Source organism: Haliotis rubra, unplaced genomic scaffold (assembly GCF_003918875.1).
Source record: "Haliotis rubra isolate DU_JTF1 unplaced genomic scaffold, ASM391887v1 Scf31, whole genome shotgun sequence".
NCBI classification, from domain to species: Eukaryota; Metazoa; Mollusca; class Gastropoda; order Lepetellida; family Haliotidae; genus Haliotis; species Haliotis rubra.
Genome location: NW_025766980.1, coordinates 1,223,283 through 1,243,585, shown reverse-complemented (window position 1 = coordinate 1,243,585; position 20,303 = coordinate 1,223,283). Strand labels below are relative to the sequence as shown.

At 38.5% G+C, this 20,303-nt stretch overlaps 1 protein-coding gene across 2 annotated transcripts in view; it reads right to left on the bottom strand.

The window, feature by feature from the left end:
- Positions 1-3,498: 3,498 nt before the first annotated feature.
- Positions 3,499-20,303, bottom strand: part of LOC124283077 (glutamate receptor-like) — a 63,505-nt gene continuing 46,700 nt past the window's right edge. Inside the window, exons 12-17 of one of the 2 annotated variants that reach the window (XM_046719098.1) lie at positions 15,523-15,721; positions 13,837-14,081; positions 10,680-10,800; positions 8,883-9,020; positions 7,511-7,618; positions 3,499-4,723 (exon numbers count right to left, since the gene is read on the bottom strand). In XM_046719098.1, coding sequence (XP_046575054.1) covers positions 4,673-4,723; positions 7,511-7,618; positions 8,883-9,020; positions 10,680-10,800; positions 13,837-14,081; positions 15,523-15,721 — 862 coding nt within the window. In that variant the 3' untranslated portion in view covers positions 3,499-4,672. The remainder of the gene's footprint in view (positions 4,724-7,510; positions 7,619-8,882; positions 9,021-10,679; positions 10,801-13,836; positions 14,082-15,522; positions 15,722-20,303) is intronic. The other variant, XM_046719099.1, reaches the window with a different exon arrangement.

The following is a 20,303-nucleotide window of genomic DNA, read 5'->3' as shown; positions in this document are numbered from 1 at the left end:
ATTTCATTAGAATATAATATGTAGCTGAATTTCAATTTTAACGGTGAGATATTCAACAATATCATCAATAGTGACACTTCAGATATCTGTAAATTCCTATTCTTGGAGTTTATATAAAACAAATAATAAAGTGGGATTTTACACCTTTGCTAAACACAAATATAGCCCTTATTTGCTGGGTTCTGTGTTCGAAATCCAACCTGATTACTATACTGAGTGTGTCTGTAGCACACGCATGATATAACTCACTATACAGAGTGGTTTTACTGAACAGACGGGTTTGAATCCTGATTTGTGTCGATAATGGACTCATGAACACTACACCAAAAGCGTCTTCCAATGTAGTAAAATCACCTGTTGGCCATCCAGTTGGTACATACTCCAGGAAGCAGCCAGCACCCCGTGATATACATAATTACTACAGTAACTTAATATTAATACCGCCATACAGCTGTTATATTGCTGAGTGCGGCGTTAAGCAACAAAAAAACAACAAAAAGACCCCAAAACAAACAACTTAACACCACTTCAATTACGGATACACTAAAATTTGTTTAGCAACCTCCATACCGCCATTTGGAAAATGAAAGGTGTTTCGATCTCCTGGGCGGATAATACCAACATGCCTGAAAGATGGTACTTGTGCTCCTGTCGGTCACTCGCCATTAAGGGGATAGGACTGACCTACACGGAGACAACATAGTGCATCCACACAGGTACAGCACGTCACTGTATGGGTGAGATACCTTTAACGCCACACTAAACAGGATTGCACCTCTCCTCACCTCTCCTCACCTCTCCTCACCTCTCCTCCCCTCTCCTCTCCTCACCTCTCAACATCTCTTCCTCCTCACCTCTCCTCTCCTCCACCTCTCCTCACCTCTCCTCCTTGACTAACGTCAACAACTTTACACAAGAGTGAATGAGTGAGTTTAGTTTTACGCCGCTTTCGCAATCTCTCTCCTCAAGCAATATCACGGCGGGGGCACCCCTCAAATGGGCTTCACACATTCTACCCATGTGGGGAATCGGACCCGAGTCTTCGGCGTGGAAGAGACGCTTTAACCACAAGCTCAACCTCACCTCACCTCACCCACCCCCGCCCTCCTTCAACAGAGGTAAAACACAAGAGAGTTTAGTTTTACGCCGCTTTTTTCGCAATACTCACATCTATGTTCACACATTTACCCAAACATCCGTCTACAGTCATACTGTAAGTTTTAAATACATGATGTCCGATGATCTCAAGATATTTATCAAATTTATTTAGTTCCATAAGGATGAACAGAATTACCTAATTACGAATTTAATATCAGATTGTTTACACAGTTGATTAACCACCATTACGAAACAATCGCCAATTTCAACATGGAATATGACACTACTGGATTCAGATGGGTCAGAGGTTATCAAATAACAATAAACTCCATCTGAATGAAACAACTCATTTCACGGCTGCATCGAAGCGGAGGGATACAAAAGAACAGTGCAACTTTTTTCAGTCTTGGTAAAATACTTATATTTTTAATGTTGGTGTTGTTCAATATGCGCCAGCCATGCCATAAATCTTTGCATTACAATGTGCGTGTAGAACAAAACCTTGATTGCGTTGCTCTCATAGAAGTGCCTATTTCTGTTTCCAGACTGGTGTGCTAATGCGTTCAATGCCTGCCACATGCTCGGGTGCAGAATCACGATGTATAAAACCTATTTGAGTACATACTGCACCACAGTAAAAGCTGTTGTCACTGATTCCGTAATTCAGATAGACAAGCCACTCCAAACATTGGACTCAACCAACTCCAAAGCCACTCCAAACATTGGACTCAACCAACTCCAAAGAGTTTTGAATGTAGAAGTTGATTACCTGTAGATTTAACCGCGCTTGTAGATCTGATTTGGAACCTATAGCCTCAGTGAAATTTGATTTGGGACGGTTAATCTCCAAACCCCAATTGCTGTTAGTTTACTGATTTTATTTCCATATATTCCTATGGGATATTAACATTTCTAATCCAGGTAGGTCTGTGACATAGGTACCAAACGCGCGGAGTTTATCGACAAGTGGTATAAACATAAGCACCGTAAAACCTATTGTTTCCCTTTATGTTGTGAAAGCACAATTTGGGGCGTAATGTATTTGAAATCTAGTCTGTCAATCACTGGTTAGTTAGCACTTAAGCTGTGTTGTTGAATCGCCCGAGGCTATCCGTGCGTCCTCGCTGTACCGCATGGGATGACACTTGTGATTGGCAGATATTGACATGTGCCCCCCACGGAGTATCGTGTTCCGGCTGTTAGTGTGGGACTTGGTGTTGAGCTGATGGACACCCTAATGCTGACGAAGTCTAATAATTAGTTTTGAAAATGGTTCGAACTTAAATATTCCTTTGAGACACAGCACATAGTTATGCTAATATAATTAGTCAACGTCGATTTTGTCGGTAGTCCTAACAATTTCGTTAAGTTTAGATGCAACGTTCAATAGTAAGTTCTGAATAATGTACATTTTGCCATTGCACGTTCAGAACTTACATGGGATTATATTTGTATCAAAATATGAACTTGCTTCATAACACCATACAATAAGGTGCTTTCAGGTATATTCCCCCTTTTATCATGCTATGATTTAGGTTTGTGTTTACATTTTGTAAATCAAAAGTAAATGTATATTCTTTAGTTGTACAGAGTCTTTGTTACGATTTGCACATACGGTTTTACTTACACTGTGAGCACTTTGTATTAATTTAATGCTTTTCGATGTACCCCTCAGGTTTACTTGTCTTAGAGTAAAGCGAACGAGTCAGATTGGTGTAACATGGCCTTGAACAATATTCCAGTTATATCACGACTTCTCAGCTTGTTGATGAAGAAAGCCCCAGACGTTTACCGTTTTTGTGAAAATAATGCTGACACACGGTGTAAAATATCAGTGCGATCTGAGACTTGTCAGACTCGTGTTAGTTATTCATGTGCTCATGTCTATTTGTCCGTTTAAGTAGAAAACAGGCATTGTGTTAACACTTTGGTATTGCGTTTTGACTAATTTAGACGGAAGTATTGCATTAATTGTGCCCTTGAAACATAATCTCATCAGAAATGTAAGAATGTAAGTAAGATAGAGATGAGACACATTCAGTATGTCTCTTAATCGAATGAATGAGTGATAAATGTTTTAGATCCAGTTTGAATATGGTTCGTATATTGACATAATGAACACATTCAGTCCTTTTAGTAATTAAACTTTCATAATTTTAATCCCCCGTTTATCCGGCCTGAATCGTCTTCGGTAAAGTGGACCCTCCTTAAATATGTACAGTTTGTTTCGATGGAGTATTGTCACATGTGGTATTCCACGTAACAGTTTCCAATCTACTAGTGTTCCACACTGACGGCTTCCGGACAACCGAGGTTTCGTGTATGTGGTTACATCACATCTCCGTGCATTCTACACTTGGATTGTGAAGACAAGAGTTATAGAAACAACGAAAACAATACTACAAAAGAGTGATTTTATTAGAAAATGTGTGTGAGGAACAGCTGTACACATGAACCCCTCGTGGGAATAGTGAGGCGTTTTATGGAGTCATGCATTCAAATATTACACGGAAAAGTATAAAAATAGGAATATCATGCTTGTGCATTCAGAATGTCATACTATATACACATATATACACAACTAAGCTTAAACGAGAGCATTTAACATGTCATTAAAGTACACATATCGTCATTCAACAAGATACTCGTATATAACATTGCTTGTCAGTTATTCTGGCTCCAAGGTTTAATTGTCTTCACTCGCAGTTGCCAACATCATAGTAACGTATACGGATTGACAAAGGAATACTATAGGATCTAAAACTAATTAGCTATAAGCTTGCAGACACTTCATAGGGCAATGGACAAACGTGGTCATATAACTACCGAAGGAATGTTAACAAAAGCATGATTTATGACATCCTGAACATGTTCTAACAATGAGAAAATACGACATTTCCTAAGGTATCAGCTGTGCTTTTGACACAAATCAATAATTGTAACAGTTTGAAAAAACCTATTCAACAACTTTTAACTATCGCTAGAAGTGCACAAACAGCTTGGAAAGTAACAATGAATGTGTGTAAAAGATATGTCAACAATAGTTTGTTGCTATTTACAAGAGTTAAGGGAATCTTACCGCATAGCTACCAGTATGTCTCTAATTAGAGCTAGAGTTTGCATATGGATACCATGTACAACACTAAAACTACAAAATGCACACATAAATGAATTAAAGTGGAATCAATTCCTAAATATACCGGTACATTTAACATTTTCTGTTTAACTCATGGAACACTGACACAGCTTCCATCTAAATGATACCATCACATGTTTTCAAACACACTGAAATGGTATTTTACAATAAAATTCAAGATTCAAACAATAAAACATTTACTCACGTGCTTTCCTGAATAGAATAACGTCATCTATATCTTAAAATGAAGCATGTAATTACTGATATCACAATGTGTACTGTGGTCATTTGGTATTCAGTCCAATGGTTGCATCAGCGTCAAGACTTCAAACCGGGATGGAGTCTTGTGTGAAGGAATCGGCCGTTGTCATGGTATTTTTAAACAGATTCCTTTTTGCGGGTTCCAGCTGCATCTCTTTTTATCCGAGCAATTTGTTCTCACACTATAGTTTGTGTCTTTCTAACGTTATCCGGTCCTGTATATGTAAACTGAAACAAATAACATTTCAATTTAAAAATAATTCAGCTGTGATTTGTTCCATTTTGCAGCATTCTTCATTATGCATATCAAATGTAATGCATACCCAATGCAAAATACACACAATTATATTTTGATTTTCCAACAGTGCGCGAGAGTATTATTTACATGTATATTGTCTGAGCTCGCGTAAAGACGTATTCTAAATCATATATTTGATTTCATAATATTCCAATCCATTACCTAATACGCATACAAGGGGCAGAATTTTAATAAAGGATACGCGAGGAAAAATGAAGCTCCTAATTAAAACATTATCTACACACTTCCTTAATTTGATTCTGAGATGTTTGATATGATTCATAAAGACAATGCAAAGATAACTGAAAGTACTGCGGATTTAGATCAACAGAAGCAAGGGGAAAAACTCCTGTCACCCTTACCATCCTCTAGCCCTTCATTCATCAAGCAATATAGATGGCGCTATTCACAAATAAACTCGGAAATACATATATTCGGCATCATCCCACTCATCAGCCATTCATATACTTAACGAGAGCCGTAGATCCACTACTACAGATAATTTGCAAGTTTACAACTATGAAGTGCGTATAACGTGGCGAGAAGGATGTTAGCATGGCCTTGCAATCAGATGAAACTGGAACAGTCAGAAATGTGTGCACAACTGGCATTAATGATAACACGCCGTTTCCTTGTGTTACACATCATTTAAGTGTCTCAGGGCAGCATATCCATACATAAATGTACTAATATAGAACATGCTCTACTTTGTAGCTTCAACGCATATATAATACGCATTTCGTTGTCTGTACTTACAGTGCTTCAAAAAAGGAGAAGCCGAGTTTCGTTTTATATGTGGGCATACTTTTGTAAAAACCTCGAGGGACAGAGCCCTCTCTAGGTAGAATATTCCGACCCACTGAGTGTTACAGTATGATCTTTCTTGATAATGGATAATTTCTATTAAAATCCAGAGTTATGGGGCAGAGCCATGTTCTGTGGGCCCGCTGGGAGCTGTTTTCAAACTCAGAGCAGTAATTGTGAAGGCGGGATTGAGGCCGCAAGAGTCAGGGGAATACAAAATGCTCACACACGCGCCTGAAATCGATACTAATCTTTCAATAAATTTATTCTTAGTCCCGTTGTTAATGATTGGTTTTAAATGGCACTTTCCTCAGCATGACCCGTGCATGCTTTGAAAGAACTTAGCTTTGTCGAAGAATATCCAGCCTAAAAAGCAGCAATCACTGGAAATGGTACGGTTTTATGAGATTATTTGCTTTTCTGCCCGCCACAATAAACTGGATGACATGTCATTTTCTGAACTCTCCCTTGTCGTTCACGCTCTCACTTTCCATCATAATAGTGAGCTTGATTGGAAAAAGTCCTCTTGATCGTTCCAGAAGCATGATATGTTCTTATACCTTTGAAAGTGATATTCAACTACCTGATCGTTTGGGGAAGGTTAATGTGTTAAAAGCACGGTAAACGCACTGAGATGATCATCGTACGTGGGGCCTTTCATGTTGGCTAATTTACTGGTGGGATTCTCATCTAAAATCGCCAAAAGTAATTCATGTTTATTGCCCGGATCCCAAAGCACAAATGGAATTATATAGAATTGAATACGAGGGTAATGCCACTTGACATATAGAAAATACAGATAATAGGAAATCTCTGAATCGGGAAATTTTGGCATAAATACAGAGTGCTGGTCAAGAAGCAGTTTAGGGCTTGAAGTGGAAACACAGAATAAATTCTCTTTGCAACCATTTACCAAATTGTTACCACACACTCAATGGAAAGTGTCTACTTCAATCCACATTACCACAGATAAGTGCAACAGCCATCATCGCTACCACTGTGGCTGGTATAAGAATATGTTTTTGAGCTATTAATTTTTCAAAATTGATCCAGATATGTCGAATATGCGAACACTGACCACATACCGACAGCCAATGTACCGCCTTCACCTAGATTATGACAATCCAATGTACACTGAATGACGTTTCCCCAAGTGAGTGAGTTTTGGCCTGTGTCACATTAGAGACATCAATTGTTATCATTTCCATGAATATGTGAGTCTTGCACAGCACCAGGTAATATGAACACTGTTCTCAAATCAATGTTGGTGTTGACGAGCTGCTTTGCACACCCGGACGGTGTCGTCACAGTCATTACACTTATTTGGGTAAAACACGAGGTAATTTAAAACAAATTCGATAATAACGAACGGTGGAATTTCAGGAAATGCGTTAAATGAAGGAATGACAATAAACGATATTCATGTATATATGACAATTTTCGGGTATTACCAACTACTTCGATGGTCTAGTGAGAAAAGTATGTCCGATGTGGCCTGTTTAGATGTACTTTGTAGTGAGTGACTTGGATTTTACGTCGCTTTCAACATTCTAGCAATATACGGGAAATGTGAAATGTCTTCCACTCATTGCACAATTGGGTTTGATAAACAAACGCGTTACGAACTAGTATACATAAATTTCTCTGCGCTTTCGAAAGCTAGGGACTGGTTCAACTGTCAACTGAATTCTTGCGATGTATACTTCTTAAACAGTTTATGTGAATGCTAGTTTTGAACTGTATTCCATTCCTGTCACGACATGTCAGCTTGCTAAGTGAGGAAAGCGTTGCAGAAGCCATAGAGGACCCAGAAATATATTGGACTGTCGGACTGTCTGTGGAATGACCGCTGAAGTTGTACATAGGAAGTATAGTGGACAGCATTGTGTCCTTATATTGGCAGGGCGACTCACCGTCCCGCCGGTGGATCTCAGTGGGGTCCTCACACCAACAGATTCGTCGTCCGAATGACCGCTGATTGACAGTCGAAACTTGGAACGAGCCTCCGATCCAAATGAAACCTGGTAACAACGGACAGACTCAATGACTGTGAATTAAATGTCTCATTTGGACATTCGCGTGTACTGCTCGTCAACAGACTATTACAAAGGGCCTTTTCTTTACGAATTGTATAAGTCTTGAAATGGTATTATCAGTGTTTGAGCCACACATGTCCCCTGTCAATATAAGCCTTGTAAATGCTCTTAGTCTTTCTGTGGCATAATTATATAAGTGTTGTGGTGCTCCCCCTTGAGCGTTATGGTGTAGAATAGGTCTCCAGGACGCTTTCCCAGTCGTCCAGGCTAGGTGATGCTGGTTGATTGTGTGCTGTTCCCTAGATGCCGTCTATACTTCATGTGTCATTATTGGCTGATTTGGATGTAGGTTATGAGACTCCGCTCATAATTTATACATTACTGTTTGGTTATAAAATGCCGCTGTCGACATCCCAGTTTTTCATCCTGATGTATGTCATTTCAAATATATAGGTTATATATTTAATATGTTCGTGTCTTTCAAGTCCATTGATCTATGCGCTATCACTCAGATGTATGCCAAACATAATTAGATTAATTCGCAGTTCACATTTGTGGATTGTACCCATCAGTCATCTACATTTACAGATTGTTTAGTATTGTTTGGTTTTGTCTCGTTTCTTGTTCAAAGCCGCATTCCGCATGATGTGACGTTAAATAATAACTCACTCACTCACTCACTCCGCATAATTACAGCTATATGACGGCGGTCTGTAAATAATCGAGTCTGGATCAGACAATCCAGTGACCGACATCATGAGCATCGGGATTCGATGACATGCGGGGTCAGCGAACCGGACCAACCGATCCCGTTAGTCGCCTCTTACGACGAACATGGGTTGCTGAAGACCCATTCTTCGCTGATTTATTTAGTATTTGATGTAGAATTATGATTCTAGCTTAATATGCTATAATTGGTATTAATTTACACTCTGGGGGCAAGAAGGTTATTCGCGCATTATACTGCATTACAATATCAAGTGAACAACACACATACATTGACGTTTATAATTATATTTTGTTTCATTTTCTAATCATGTTCATGTAATATGCCATAAGAAATAGATGTTGCGGGCATTAAAATCACAATAGCTGTGACCATGGGTTGGCTTGTACATGCCATTTTCATCGATCACGTTTGGTATTTTTATATTTCTGTATTGATGGTCAGGCGGATTACAAAATAATCTGATGGTACCCTTGGTCTAAGCAGCGACAATACCAATGTTTTAAAGTATCAGATACTTACGTTCTGCTTTTTTGAATCCACCTTTGTCTTGTATAAGAATTCGAATATGGCCGATAGTACAGACATACCCAAACCGACGATTAGTATGTAGAAGATCCCAGCCACTTTGGTCAGTGTCAAGGCGTTGTCTTTACTATCCTAAGTGTCAAAACAAAACAGGTGATGTGGAAATATTCTTGATTTTCCAGGGTATCATATCGTCATTTATGTTCCTGAACCCATTCGCCATTATAGCTTTGTCTCGTTATCACAGAATGGATAATTTCTGTTGAATATCACATATAAGTCATATAAGTAACATTACATGGTTTATCGTGCACGATTACAGAAGTCCATTTAATTCATTTGGGTGAGTTCATGTCCAAATATGTCAATACACTGCTTCAAATACATCACATTGCTTAAGTTGTGTCATTGACAAAACTTTGTACATTTATTGGGAGCTAAGATAGAGAAATGCCTTCCAGTTGTGAAAAGATTGATATGACCTCGGAAGGATTCGGCACTTTTTTCAAAGGTTAACATTCATCCAATTGTGATCAAATTGACAGTTGTGCTTTGAGGAGACGATGCCGCTGATGAATTATCTCCCTTTGATGTGGCATGGCTCCTCCCAAAGTAAATATTTTATCACCTGCTTTATCATATTTGAAACTCATTCGTCAGACGGTAATGAATAAACAACATTATTCTCCTATATATTCAAATGGTGTGTTTGAATGAACATTGATCCGTGAAGCTAAGCACGGTAAATATTTTTTGTTTATCTTTATCATTGCTAGTTTCAGTGAATTATGTCAGGGAATTAGTTTCTTTTGTATTGTGAACAGACAATACGTTTCGATATAAAGGCTAAAATGTGCTCGTAGAATGTATAAGAAGAAATATTTATGAAGAAGAGACATATATCAAAGTGCACGATATCGATATTCGTTGCAAAAAGCTTACTTTATGCAAAAATGGAAAAATGGAAGAGTTTGAGGCAAGCCAAAACACGAAGATACTTTGGTATATGCATACTGACATTATTAATATGTAGCCGATTACTAAGAAGTATAGAGGTCAAGCTCCGCTGGCACGGTGCATTTTGTTATAATATTTTAAAATACAGAAAAGATTCAAGTTGGCGAAAGCAAGCATAACTTGTGTTCATAGTAGACATAGGAGGATGTGCTGATAAAATTACTGGAATAAAGTCTTACCAATATGAGAGTACAAACCTTATATAAAGCCCATGTTCATTGAAGGACACTCCCTTCAGAGTCCATGCATCGCAGCCAACAACTTATAAAGCAGATCTATCACAGACATACCTCTCAACGTATAGCTATTGGCCTGTACCATCATACCAGGGGTCCACTACTGTAGGCTATCGTTTTCCATAAAATCTTCTGCTTAGCATCAAAAGATATGATCACTTTTCAAATGATCATCCCAGTATATACCCATTGAATAAATGACATAATAAATACATACCCGGGAGTTGAAACCTAATTATATAAATATTCTGAAATGATCAAGGTAGTTAATGACGTTACTTTTATTGATACAAAGAAACTGTACTCATTTTGTATGCTTGATATACTCAAGCGAATTAAAGACTATGGTCATTCTGTTAGATATATTATGAACTTGTTGTGGTCATTGTCAAAAGTACACTGCTGGACTGTCCTTGGCGACATGGCGATGTTTGAGCGAGCTGGGTTTGACGCCGTTTGGACCAGTATTCTGCGAAGTATGAGAGGTGAGTCTGTAACTGGTGGTGAAGACAGTGAGAGGCAAGAAAAAAATGATCACCTTACTCACAGGCGACGCCTTCTCGGATGGGCACTCACTTCTCGCATACCACCAGTGTTTCTTGATTTCGTCAAGTTTACTCTGTTCACGCAGTTCCAGGATCGCCAGTGTTAAGACATCCCTGAGACAGACAACAGAACAGTGTTACATGTGACTGTGAATAGAATAGAGGTATCAATGACAGATGATAATATATTGTTACATGTGACGGTGAATAGAATAGCGGTATAAATGAGAGATAATAATATATTGTTACATGTGACTGTGAATAGAATAGAGGTATCAATGACAGATGATAATATATTGTTACATGTGACGGTGAATAGAATAGCGGAATAAATGAGAGATAATAATATATTGTTACATTTGACTGTGACTAGAATAGCGGTATAAATGACAGATAATGATATTGTTACATGTGACTGTCACTAGAATAACGGTATAAATGAGAGATAATAATATATTGTTACATGTGACTGTGAATAGAATAGCGGTATAAATGACAATAATGATATTGTTACATGTGACTGTCATTAGAATAACGGTATAAATGACAGATTATAATATATTGTTACATGTGACTGTGAATAGAATAGCGGTATAAATGACAGATAATGATATTGTTACATGTGACTGTCACTAGAATAACGGTATAAATGACAGATAATAATATATTGTTACATGTGACTGAATAGAACAGCGGTATAAATGACGATAATGATATTGTGACATGTGACTGTCATTATAATAACGGTATAAATGACAGATAATAATATATTGTTAAATGTGACTGTGAATAGAATAGAGGTATCAATGACAGATGATAATATATTGTTACATGTCACTATGAACAGAATAGCAGTGAATAGAATAACGGCATATATGACAGATAATACGACGTCATAAATATGTGAGAGTGAATAAAATTGCGGTATAAATGGCAGATAGTAATATATTATATGTTACATGTGACAATGAAAAGAATAGCAGTGAATAGACCAGCGGTGTGAGAAATAATGGGATAGCGTTATATATGAGGGGTGAACAGAATAGCGGTATATACTGTAACAATAGCTGTTCCCTTATATATATATGATGGAGATTAGAAATGGAAGTGAATAGGATATGTGCTACATATGACAGATAACTGGATAGTTAATATACGATTGATTAACTTTAACTCCCGTTGAACAGTGTACCAAACATATAAATGCTGCAGGTTGCTGCTCACCACAAGCATGTATATGAGGCTGACAGACAAAGCCAGAGACATTATCGGCTCAAACCGAGTTTGAACCCACTGTCATACCTTTTGGACAGTGTGCGAAATAGCTTCCAAATTTGCTAGCCAATCAGGCTAGCTATGCTTGAAAGTTACTAGCCCACACAATAATTCACTATCCCGAAATGTGAATGTAGACAAGTGTTTTTTCATTAAGCTGATAATATGAACATTTTATCAGGCCATAATCTTGCATGATTTAAAAATGTATTATAACTTAACAAGTCGGAGAGAGTGATTTACGAAATGACCAAGTGATAATTCACTAACCAGACGGGCTAGTGACTATGGAGATTTACTGGCCCGACTGGAGTTTTACTAGCCATGGGCTAGCGGGCCAGTGGCTATTTTGCACACTGCTTTTGGGTCCTCACAAAAAACACTCTGTAATCCGAATGCGGTGCATGTGAGGATGGGCGCGTTTTATAATATGTCACTGAATAATATTTCTAATTATAACACATGTTGATGGATGTTACCTGATGAAAATAATTGCATATTATAACACCATTACATTATGTATGCAAACCCACATGTATTGAATTTATTTTTATTATTCAGTATATCGTTATTGGGGATTAGATATAAAATACTTTGAAACTAAAACTCCTGTTGGTAAATGTGTCTATATATTGTCTCAGTTCTAGCACGTCAAAGTAACGAGTAAACAACAGATCGGATTCAAACTTCGATATAAATGCTTCATGAATATTATACAATTCGCATTTATCCTTAGTATCGAGTGTACTTAAGAAATTCATAACTATTGGAGACATTCTTCGTATTCACAGAGCTCCACATCGACATCATAATGTACAGAAAGCAGCTAGCCAGGAATACCTGACACGTTGTTTACAAATCAGCTGCTTTATATATGGTGTTCAGATCTACACCGAAACGTCGCATCTATTGCAATTAAAGAAGTTGTCCATCCATAAAAAGTGTTCCTCTTCATCATACCAGCTTCTAAATGCCCCTTAAAGAAGCTACCCACATTTTCCGACTACAATATATAATGTTTATAGTTTGAGAGTGACATATGATCATATCCAAGTAATGACAATGAAGATCATTCGCGTGGGCGTCTTCTATTCCCGTATACCGACACTGGTGTGGGATGATGATGAATGTAGATTTTCAGTTAGTGGGCCAAGGATACAACAGAGCTACGTGCACTTATAATGTAACGGTAAATGTATGCATATTGGCAGAAATGCATCGTTGATAAATATACCCTGATGGTAAGTAATTGGTATTGCTGATATTTCCCCAGTCCTATATCAAAAATTATGATGCGTAGCTGTACATGTAAGTATTCGTATGTTCAGATGTTGTAAATACTGCATAGATATGCGAACTTTGCTACTACTTCTCTTCTGTCAACTGATGGTTTATCAATATAATATACATGGAAGGACCTATAGTCTATGGAGCTGTAAATAGCTATACAGAGTTGCGCCCCTTTTCCATACCATGATCTGCTGATCCTGGGTTCAAACTGGGTTTTAAAATGATCCCTACTTTGTCAGAATCGCATGCAAGTGCTCGCCAAGGTAGTCAACACATGCTTGTCCTACTTCGAGGTCTTCCTGACACAGCGTGGAATAATTCACATACGGTTTTAATGGAAACTGTTATGGAAACTGCAGAGATTCTGACCATAAGTAGCACTTGATATAAATATAGCATTAAAGAATCCCTTTCACACACAGTCCTAAGGGTACCACTTTCCACTTAAGGTAAAATACAGAATGTCGTTATGCGTTGGCACGCCAGTGTAACATTTCTTTAGACATCAAGTAGAGTTTGTACTGAGCGCTAGATGGTTACAAAAGTTGAGGAGCTGTAATCCTGTTCACTTACCCTCTCACTTACCTAATATCTGAACCCATCGGTGTTGCAATGCCATATCCCTTAGAGTCGAGGTTGGTGCCGACTTGCATGGTGTCACATGGTTCCCTTTGGTTGTGGTAGTCGTTAGTAGTGGATTCAATGAGAAAGGCGTACTTGCCATTCTCCTGCCGTACTTTTGCTATTCCCTCGCTATTTTGGCTGACAAACACATCCGGTTGGGAGGTCATGAAAGACCACATCCGCTGGTACAAGGAGACTGTGGATCCCTGAAATGAGTGCAAGAAGTTTTAGTAATAGTATTTCAGTAATGCTGCTTCGTGTTAGCTTCGAGTGATGGAAAAGCCCAAGGAGATGACTGTCTTAGATGTTTTGCCACCCTGGTGAAACTTTTAGTTTTTGAGTTAAGAACATAGAAAGGGAGAAACGAGATTAAAACCCACGATCATACGTTTCTGGAACGCCAAAGGGACGCAACTCCCTTGCACCTACCCAGAAATAAAATTCTCGTCGTGAAGACAATTAATTTCGTTAATGGATTTGGGGTATTTATTCTGAGTCTCCAAGACAAAAATCCAAACAAAAATAAGGCAGACACAGAGAACAACGTGTGCTTGCAAGATGACACCAGGTGGTTGGTAACGACTGAGTATTTCCAGTGTTACCAGTCGCACTCATACTTAAAGGTCAAAATAACTATTCAGTTGACTACAGAAACATTTAGACCACCAACTGGTTTGAGGATTGGCGCTCTCTGAAGTAATTAGTGAATGTGACATTTTCAAGTGTGGCAAGTCTCCGAGCTCTATTAGCGGGAGTAGCCTTTCATCGTGAAAAAGACTACTACGAATACGTCAACTAAAATGACAGATCGATCCCTGAAGACAGAAGAGATGTTCCAAAACAATGTTTGACAAGCCCGTATATCCGTAAGCTGAAACTGTACTTATTGTAAATTTAGCATAAAAATTATCTCAAGAGATTTCAGTACATGGGAGAGATCGTTGGTACTTTCGAAATATCAAAAAATATCCTTCTCACACATGAATGTTAACTTTTAATGCACCAAACATCTGGTTAAAATGACTTTTAGTGAACTAGTTATAAGATAGTGGTGCATCAGTCGTACTCATGATAATGACAAAGTAACATCGGCTTCACATGCTGGAGATGAAGCAGAGAACTCACAGGACATTGCAAATTACTATATGAAATTACATGACCATAACTGGAATGTATCTATAAACGCGTTATTTTGTACAACATGAACAAGGTCATGAGCAATAATATATTTCTATGACTGATACCCCAGGGCAGACTTTCAGCTTGTATATCGGCCAATATCTCTGGCAATTCTGAGTAGGGGAAACATGAGAATCATGAAAATTGATTTGATACAAGGACTTGTTCAGACATAAAACCTACGTTTTTGCAAGCTGCCTGCCAGAGAAAGACTGATAGTAGATGTATGTAGGTCACTGTTATAAATTTTTATGTATTCAAAGAACATGTTCAAACACAGTTGCAGTCAAATCAATTTTACATGAAGAAATATCAACTGACAACTAAATCCCACAACTGAAAACCTAATTTCAGCCACTTTTGTAATGCAAGCTCAACATTGGTGCAGATAAGGTTCATCATCGATTTCTACAAGATGCGCGTGTCATCCACTATGTTTCAGCACGTGCACCGGATGATGTTGCTTACATTGAAGAAAGACCACGTGCTCCCGGATTTTGTCGTGCCGTACTTGATCTCCGTCTGTTTAGCGAGGTCCTCGGCGGAAGAGATTGGCGTGCTCATCCTCATTGCTGTGAGGTATGCAGCCAGGTTGGCAGTGTAGGAGGAGATAACGATGAGTGTGAAAAACCACCACACGCTGGTCACCATTCGTCCCGAGACTGACCTGAAAAAAGAAGAATTAAATCAGTCAGATACTGCATATTTTAGTTCAAATCAATGAGTCACAATGCGTCCTGAAACAGACCTGGAGGAAAGGATTATGTATGTATATACCCTTGAGATATTGTGTACTACATTTCAAACAACAGATGAACTATCGTGCGTCCTTTGACTGACCTGACGTAAAGGATTAAACAGTTGAGATAGTGTATGCTCTATTGGAAATAGAACATGAGACACAAGACTGACCTGAAGTAAAGGATTAAGCAGTTGAGATACTGCAGATAGAACATGAGACACAAGACTGACCTGAAGTAAAGGATTAAGCAGTTGAGATACTGCAGATAGAACATGAGACACAAGACTGACCTGAAGTAAAGGATTAAGCAGTTAGGATACTGCAGATAGAACATGAGACACAAGACTGACTTTGATTAAAGGATTAAGCAGTTGAGATACTGCAGATAGTACATGAGACACAAGACTGACTTTGATTAAAGGATTTCGCAGTTGAGATACTGCAGATAGAACATGAGACACAAGACTGACCTGAAGTAAAGGATTAAGCAGTTGAGATATTGCAGATAGAACATGAGACACAAGACTGACTTTGATTAAAGGATTAAGCAGTTGAGATACTGCAGATGGAACATGAGATACAAAAGTCGCCTCAAGTAAAAGGATTAAGCAGTCGAGCTACTGCAGGTGGAAGATGACACACAAAACTGACCTGAAGTAAAGGATTAAGCAGTTGAGATACTGCAGATGGAATATGTGACACTATGCGTGTCCTGGGACTGGTCTGAAGAAAATGGTTATGAATAACAGTGCACTGAGATACTGTATACTCTATTTGCGTCACAGTGCCTCTGGAGACTGTGCTGACGAAAGACGCTACGTGTTCAATAATTGAAAGAATGAGCCACCATGCACCTTAAGATTAACATACAGATACGTCACAAAAGATTATAATCTTAAAATCCACATCCTAGGTCAAAGTGACAATGTGTCGCTCTCCACGTCGAGGCTGACTGTAAGCAGACAAGCCACACGTCTGCTATTGTCCTAAATGTATCATCTATCAAAATTACAGATGTGCCACATTGCTCCTCGGTGGCAGGGGTGGTTTCGCAAAACGATGAAGCCTGATTATCTTGAAACAGAACTAGAGGAATTGGAGTGAGAGCAACCTCTTGCATTTTAATATACATTTATCCGATCTCACATTTGGGATCGGTGAGGAACATCAGAAACACTTACATCTGGTATTACAAACGTAATAATAAAAATCATCATGCTGTGGATATTGATTTCCCTCAGATCTTCTCGATTATGTTTTACAATAATATACTTAAAGTCTGGTATCGTTTACTATTTCAAGCCAGCTTTGCACTGGCGTTTTTCTCATCATTAACACATCTAACTTAATAATTGAAATAACACATGATCTCAGACAAAAACAAACTTACACATGTCTGTGTGTACACGTGCCTTTTTAGGATTTATCGGTGATCCAGCTATACCATTATTTTACATTTGTATATTAAAGCCGTAAGGCCAAGGAAAAATACTCTGGAACATGGACAAGTTGTTTCAATCGACGCTGTCCAGCTCAATAATAGTGAGTGAGCGAGTGAGTTTAGTTTTACGCCGCAGTCTTCCATATAGAAATATTCCAGCTATATGGAGGCGGTCTGCAAATATTCGTGTCTGGTCCAGACAATCCAGTGAGCAACAGCATGAGCATCGATCTGCGCAAGTGGGAACCGAGGACATGTGTCAACCAAGTCAGCAAGCCAGCTCAATACAACACAATGAGAATAACATAGTGGATGGAAGGGAAAGCCATTGTCAATTGTGGAGAAGTTCTTGAAACATGCACATAACCAACTTATGTATGATACTTCCCTGGTCGAAAAAGGTATCCTTAAAAGTGGTTTCGTTTAACCGCTGGCTTTCCTGAATAAGACTTTTCATAAGCGGTTGTCCATTAGAATGGAAAGACATGTGTTGGGAAAGTGTAGTAGTGTTAAAGTCTCCTGCCGTTCAGCAACAGCTATGGTATGTACAAACTGGCACAGTACGTTATCATAAGGAGCTATACAGTGTCAGGATGCGCGTGGGCTTTCGATATTTTCATTTTAAAAGTAACTATGAAATTCGATGATGCGGGATGTGAAAAAGCCTGATTTCAAATAACGCTTAAGTTTGGATGACAGGAATATCCGGGTTTGTTTTCATATAAACGAACAGCAACACGTCTGGACATAAAACAAACAAACAATTCATCTGTTTGAATGTCAACCAAAATGTACACCCAACACTCAAGCAGACCGACATGTACCCATGGAGAAATGGAAAGGACAAGCTGAAAATGCAGCGAATCGATTTGTCCCTATTACGACTTCCGAATGGAGATAGTGAGTGAGTTTGGTTTTACGCCGCTCTGAACAGAGTTCCAGTTGCATCCTGTCGTGTCAGCTTAATGAGGGGGGAATCCCGAAGTAGTGCATGCCTCATTTTGCTGAAGTTCATGACGTTCAGCTAACTAAATCATAATCGGGGTACATATTTTATGTACATATTGCGAAGTAAGAAGCCTTGCGTACCTAAGGGACACACATCTGCATAGCCAATTGTACATGATTAGGCGACCCGTGCTTAAATCTCCAGACGGAACACACGAGAAAAACTACAAAGCGGAGTGACACTTAATAGTATTTCTCAGTTTCAATAACATATACACATGTTGCATCACACTTAATCCCTACCCGTGTTACATTAACTGCACATAATTGAGAACGTAACTGTAATCTGTAATTACAACAGACGTGTGTGCAATTAGAATAGACTGGTTGTATTCATCGGGGTTAAAATCTCTTTGTTGTTTCAAAGGTAATTGTGATATATGTAGAAATAAGAGGGGAATACCACAATTACCACTTAATCTGTACAATTAGCTGATTACTATTTCCTAATTCCACTTTGATGTTTGGGCTGTGAATATTCATTCAATAAAGATCAACGTAATTCCAAATTGGTCCTTATCTCTGGGGTTATTTTGTCATCTTTCTCTTTCTATCTTTCAGTGAAACTGATTGAACGAAGAATGAAGGCGCTTGATCAATCAAGTTTGATTCGTCTTAACTAGGCGACCGCGCGTCAACTATAGACAACGAAACCAGTCATGAATACAAATGTAATTAAGAAGATTACACAAAGTAATTTCCTAAACCCAGTATTATTTGAAACTGTTGAGCCTTCCGCCTTGGGAGTCCCATCCAGCGAAACAGACCAGCCGCTGTTTAACTTCAGACACGCCCGAGCAATTTACGTCCAAAGCCAGCTGATGTATGTTCAAATATAGATTGAGAGCCAAATAGCAGTACCCTAACTTCCCAACTAAACCTAACCTCCGTGGAGAAGATGGTTATTTAGAACCCTTGGGCAAACACCGTTTCGATTTTTTGTCTGCTTGTGTGCCAAGTCAGTTATCCGGACGTCTAGCAGGGAGACAGGGGAGGGTTTTCACAGAAGGTCATAGATGACTACAGTGTACTGGCAACGGAGACACAGGCTCTGTCAGATACCCTTTATGAGAGGATGGTTTGTATTGTCCATGTTGTGGATCCCAACGGAATGGTTATTGTGCATTTACGACAGAGACTAGGCTTCACAACAGTGTGTGTCAGTAATCTCACCATTCTTCATCATACTTATGCGTGCATGTATGTTGCTACATGTAAGCGCTCGAATAGATATCGCATACATACATTCAGATGTTGTGGTGGGAGAGGAAAGCCTGATAATATTTCTCAAAAAGAGCAAAATAGATTTAACATTATGTGCATTTAACTATTGATGTAGGCGGATTATTAAAAACGTTTGAAATCTCCCTGGTGCAAAAATATTAATGTAATTTGTTTTCACGGATCGCGTCGCCATAAAACATACGAGTTTAATATGCTGTGGGTGTGTAAATGATTATCTGCTTCATGCTCTTTTGTATATCAATACTTAACGCTTTGCACAGAATGACACATACAGAATGCATGTTTCCTAGCAATCATGTGTAGCTTTAGAAAAATAAGAAAATAAATTCAAAATGCTAACGTAACCTTAATCTACCCAAGCCAGATTTCATGCAAGATAAATAGCTATATAGAGAATTAATAACAGACTATCACTGACAAATCCCGGTAAAAAAAGTAAGTTTGTCATTCTATATCGGTACACCCGCCACTTGTTTCATGAAACGGTACACGTGTGGTGTCTAACGCCCACAGTGTCACCAGACAATCCGGTGATCATTTTCATGTACAGAAATGACAAATGACACCCAACTAACGTTGAGCACTTTTCTGCACATTTTGATGTTGACAACAGACACCTGAATATGGTTTACAGTTTGCACCTACAACAAAAATGTATACAATGCTTACTGTATTTTAACGAGTACACTTTCATTTTTGCTCGCCCTGGCCGTTTGGACTTAACCAATATTTCTATATATCTAGATTGACCAGGCAGGATTTCATATCAGATTTAACAGTATTTCAACTATATCTCGGCTTGTCAGCTTAATG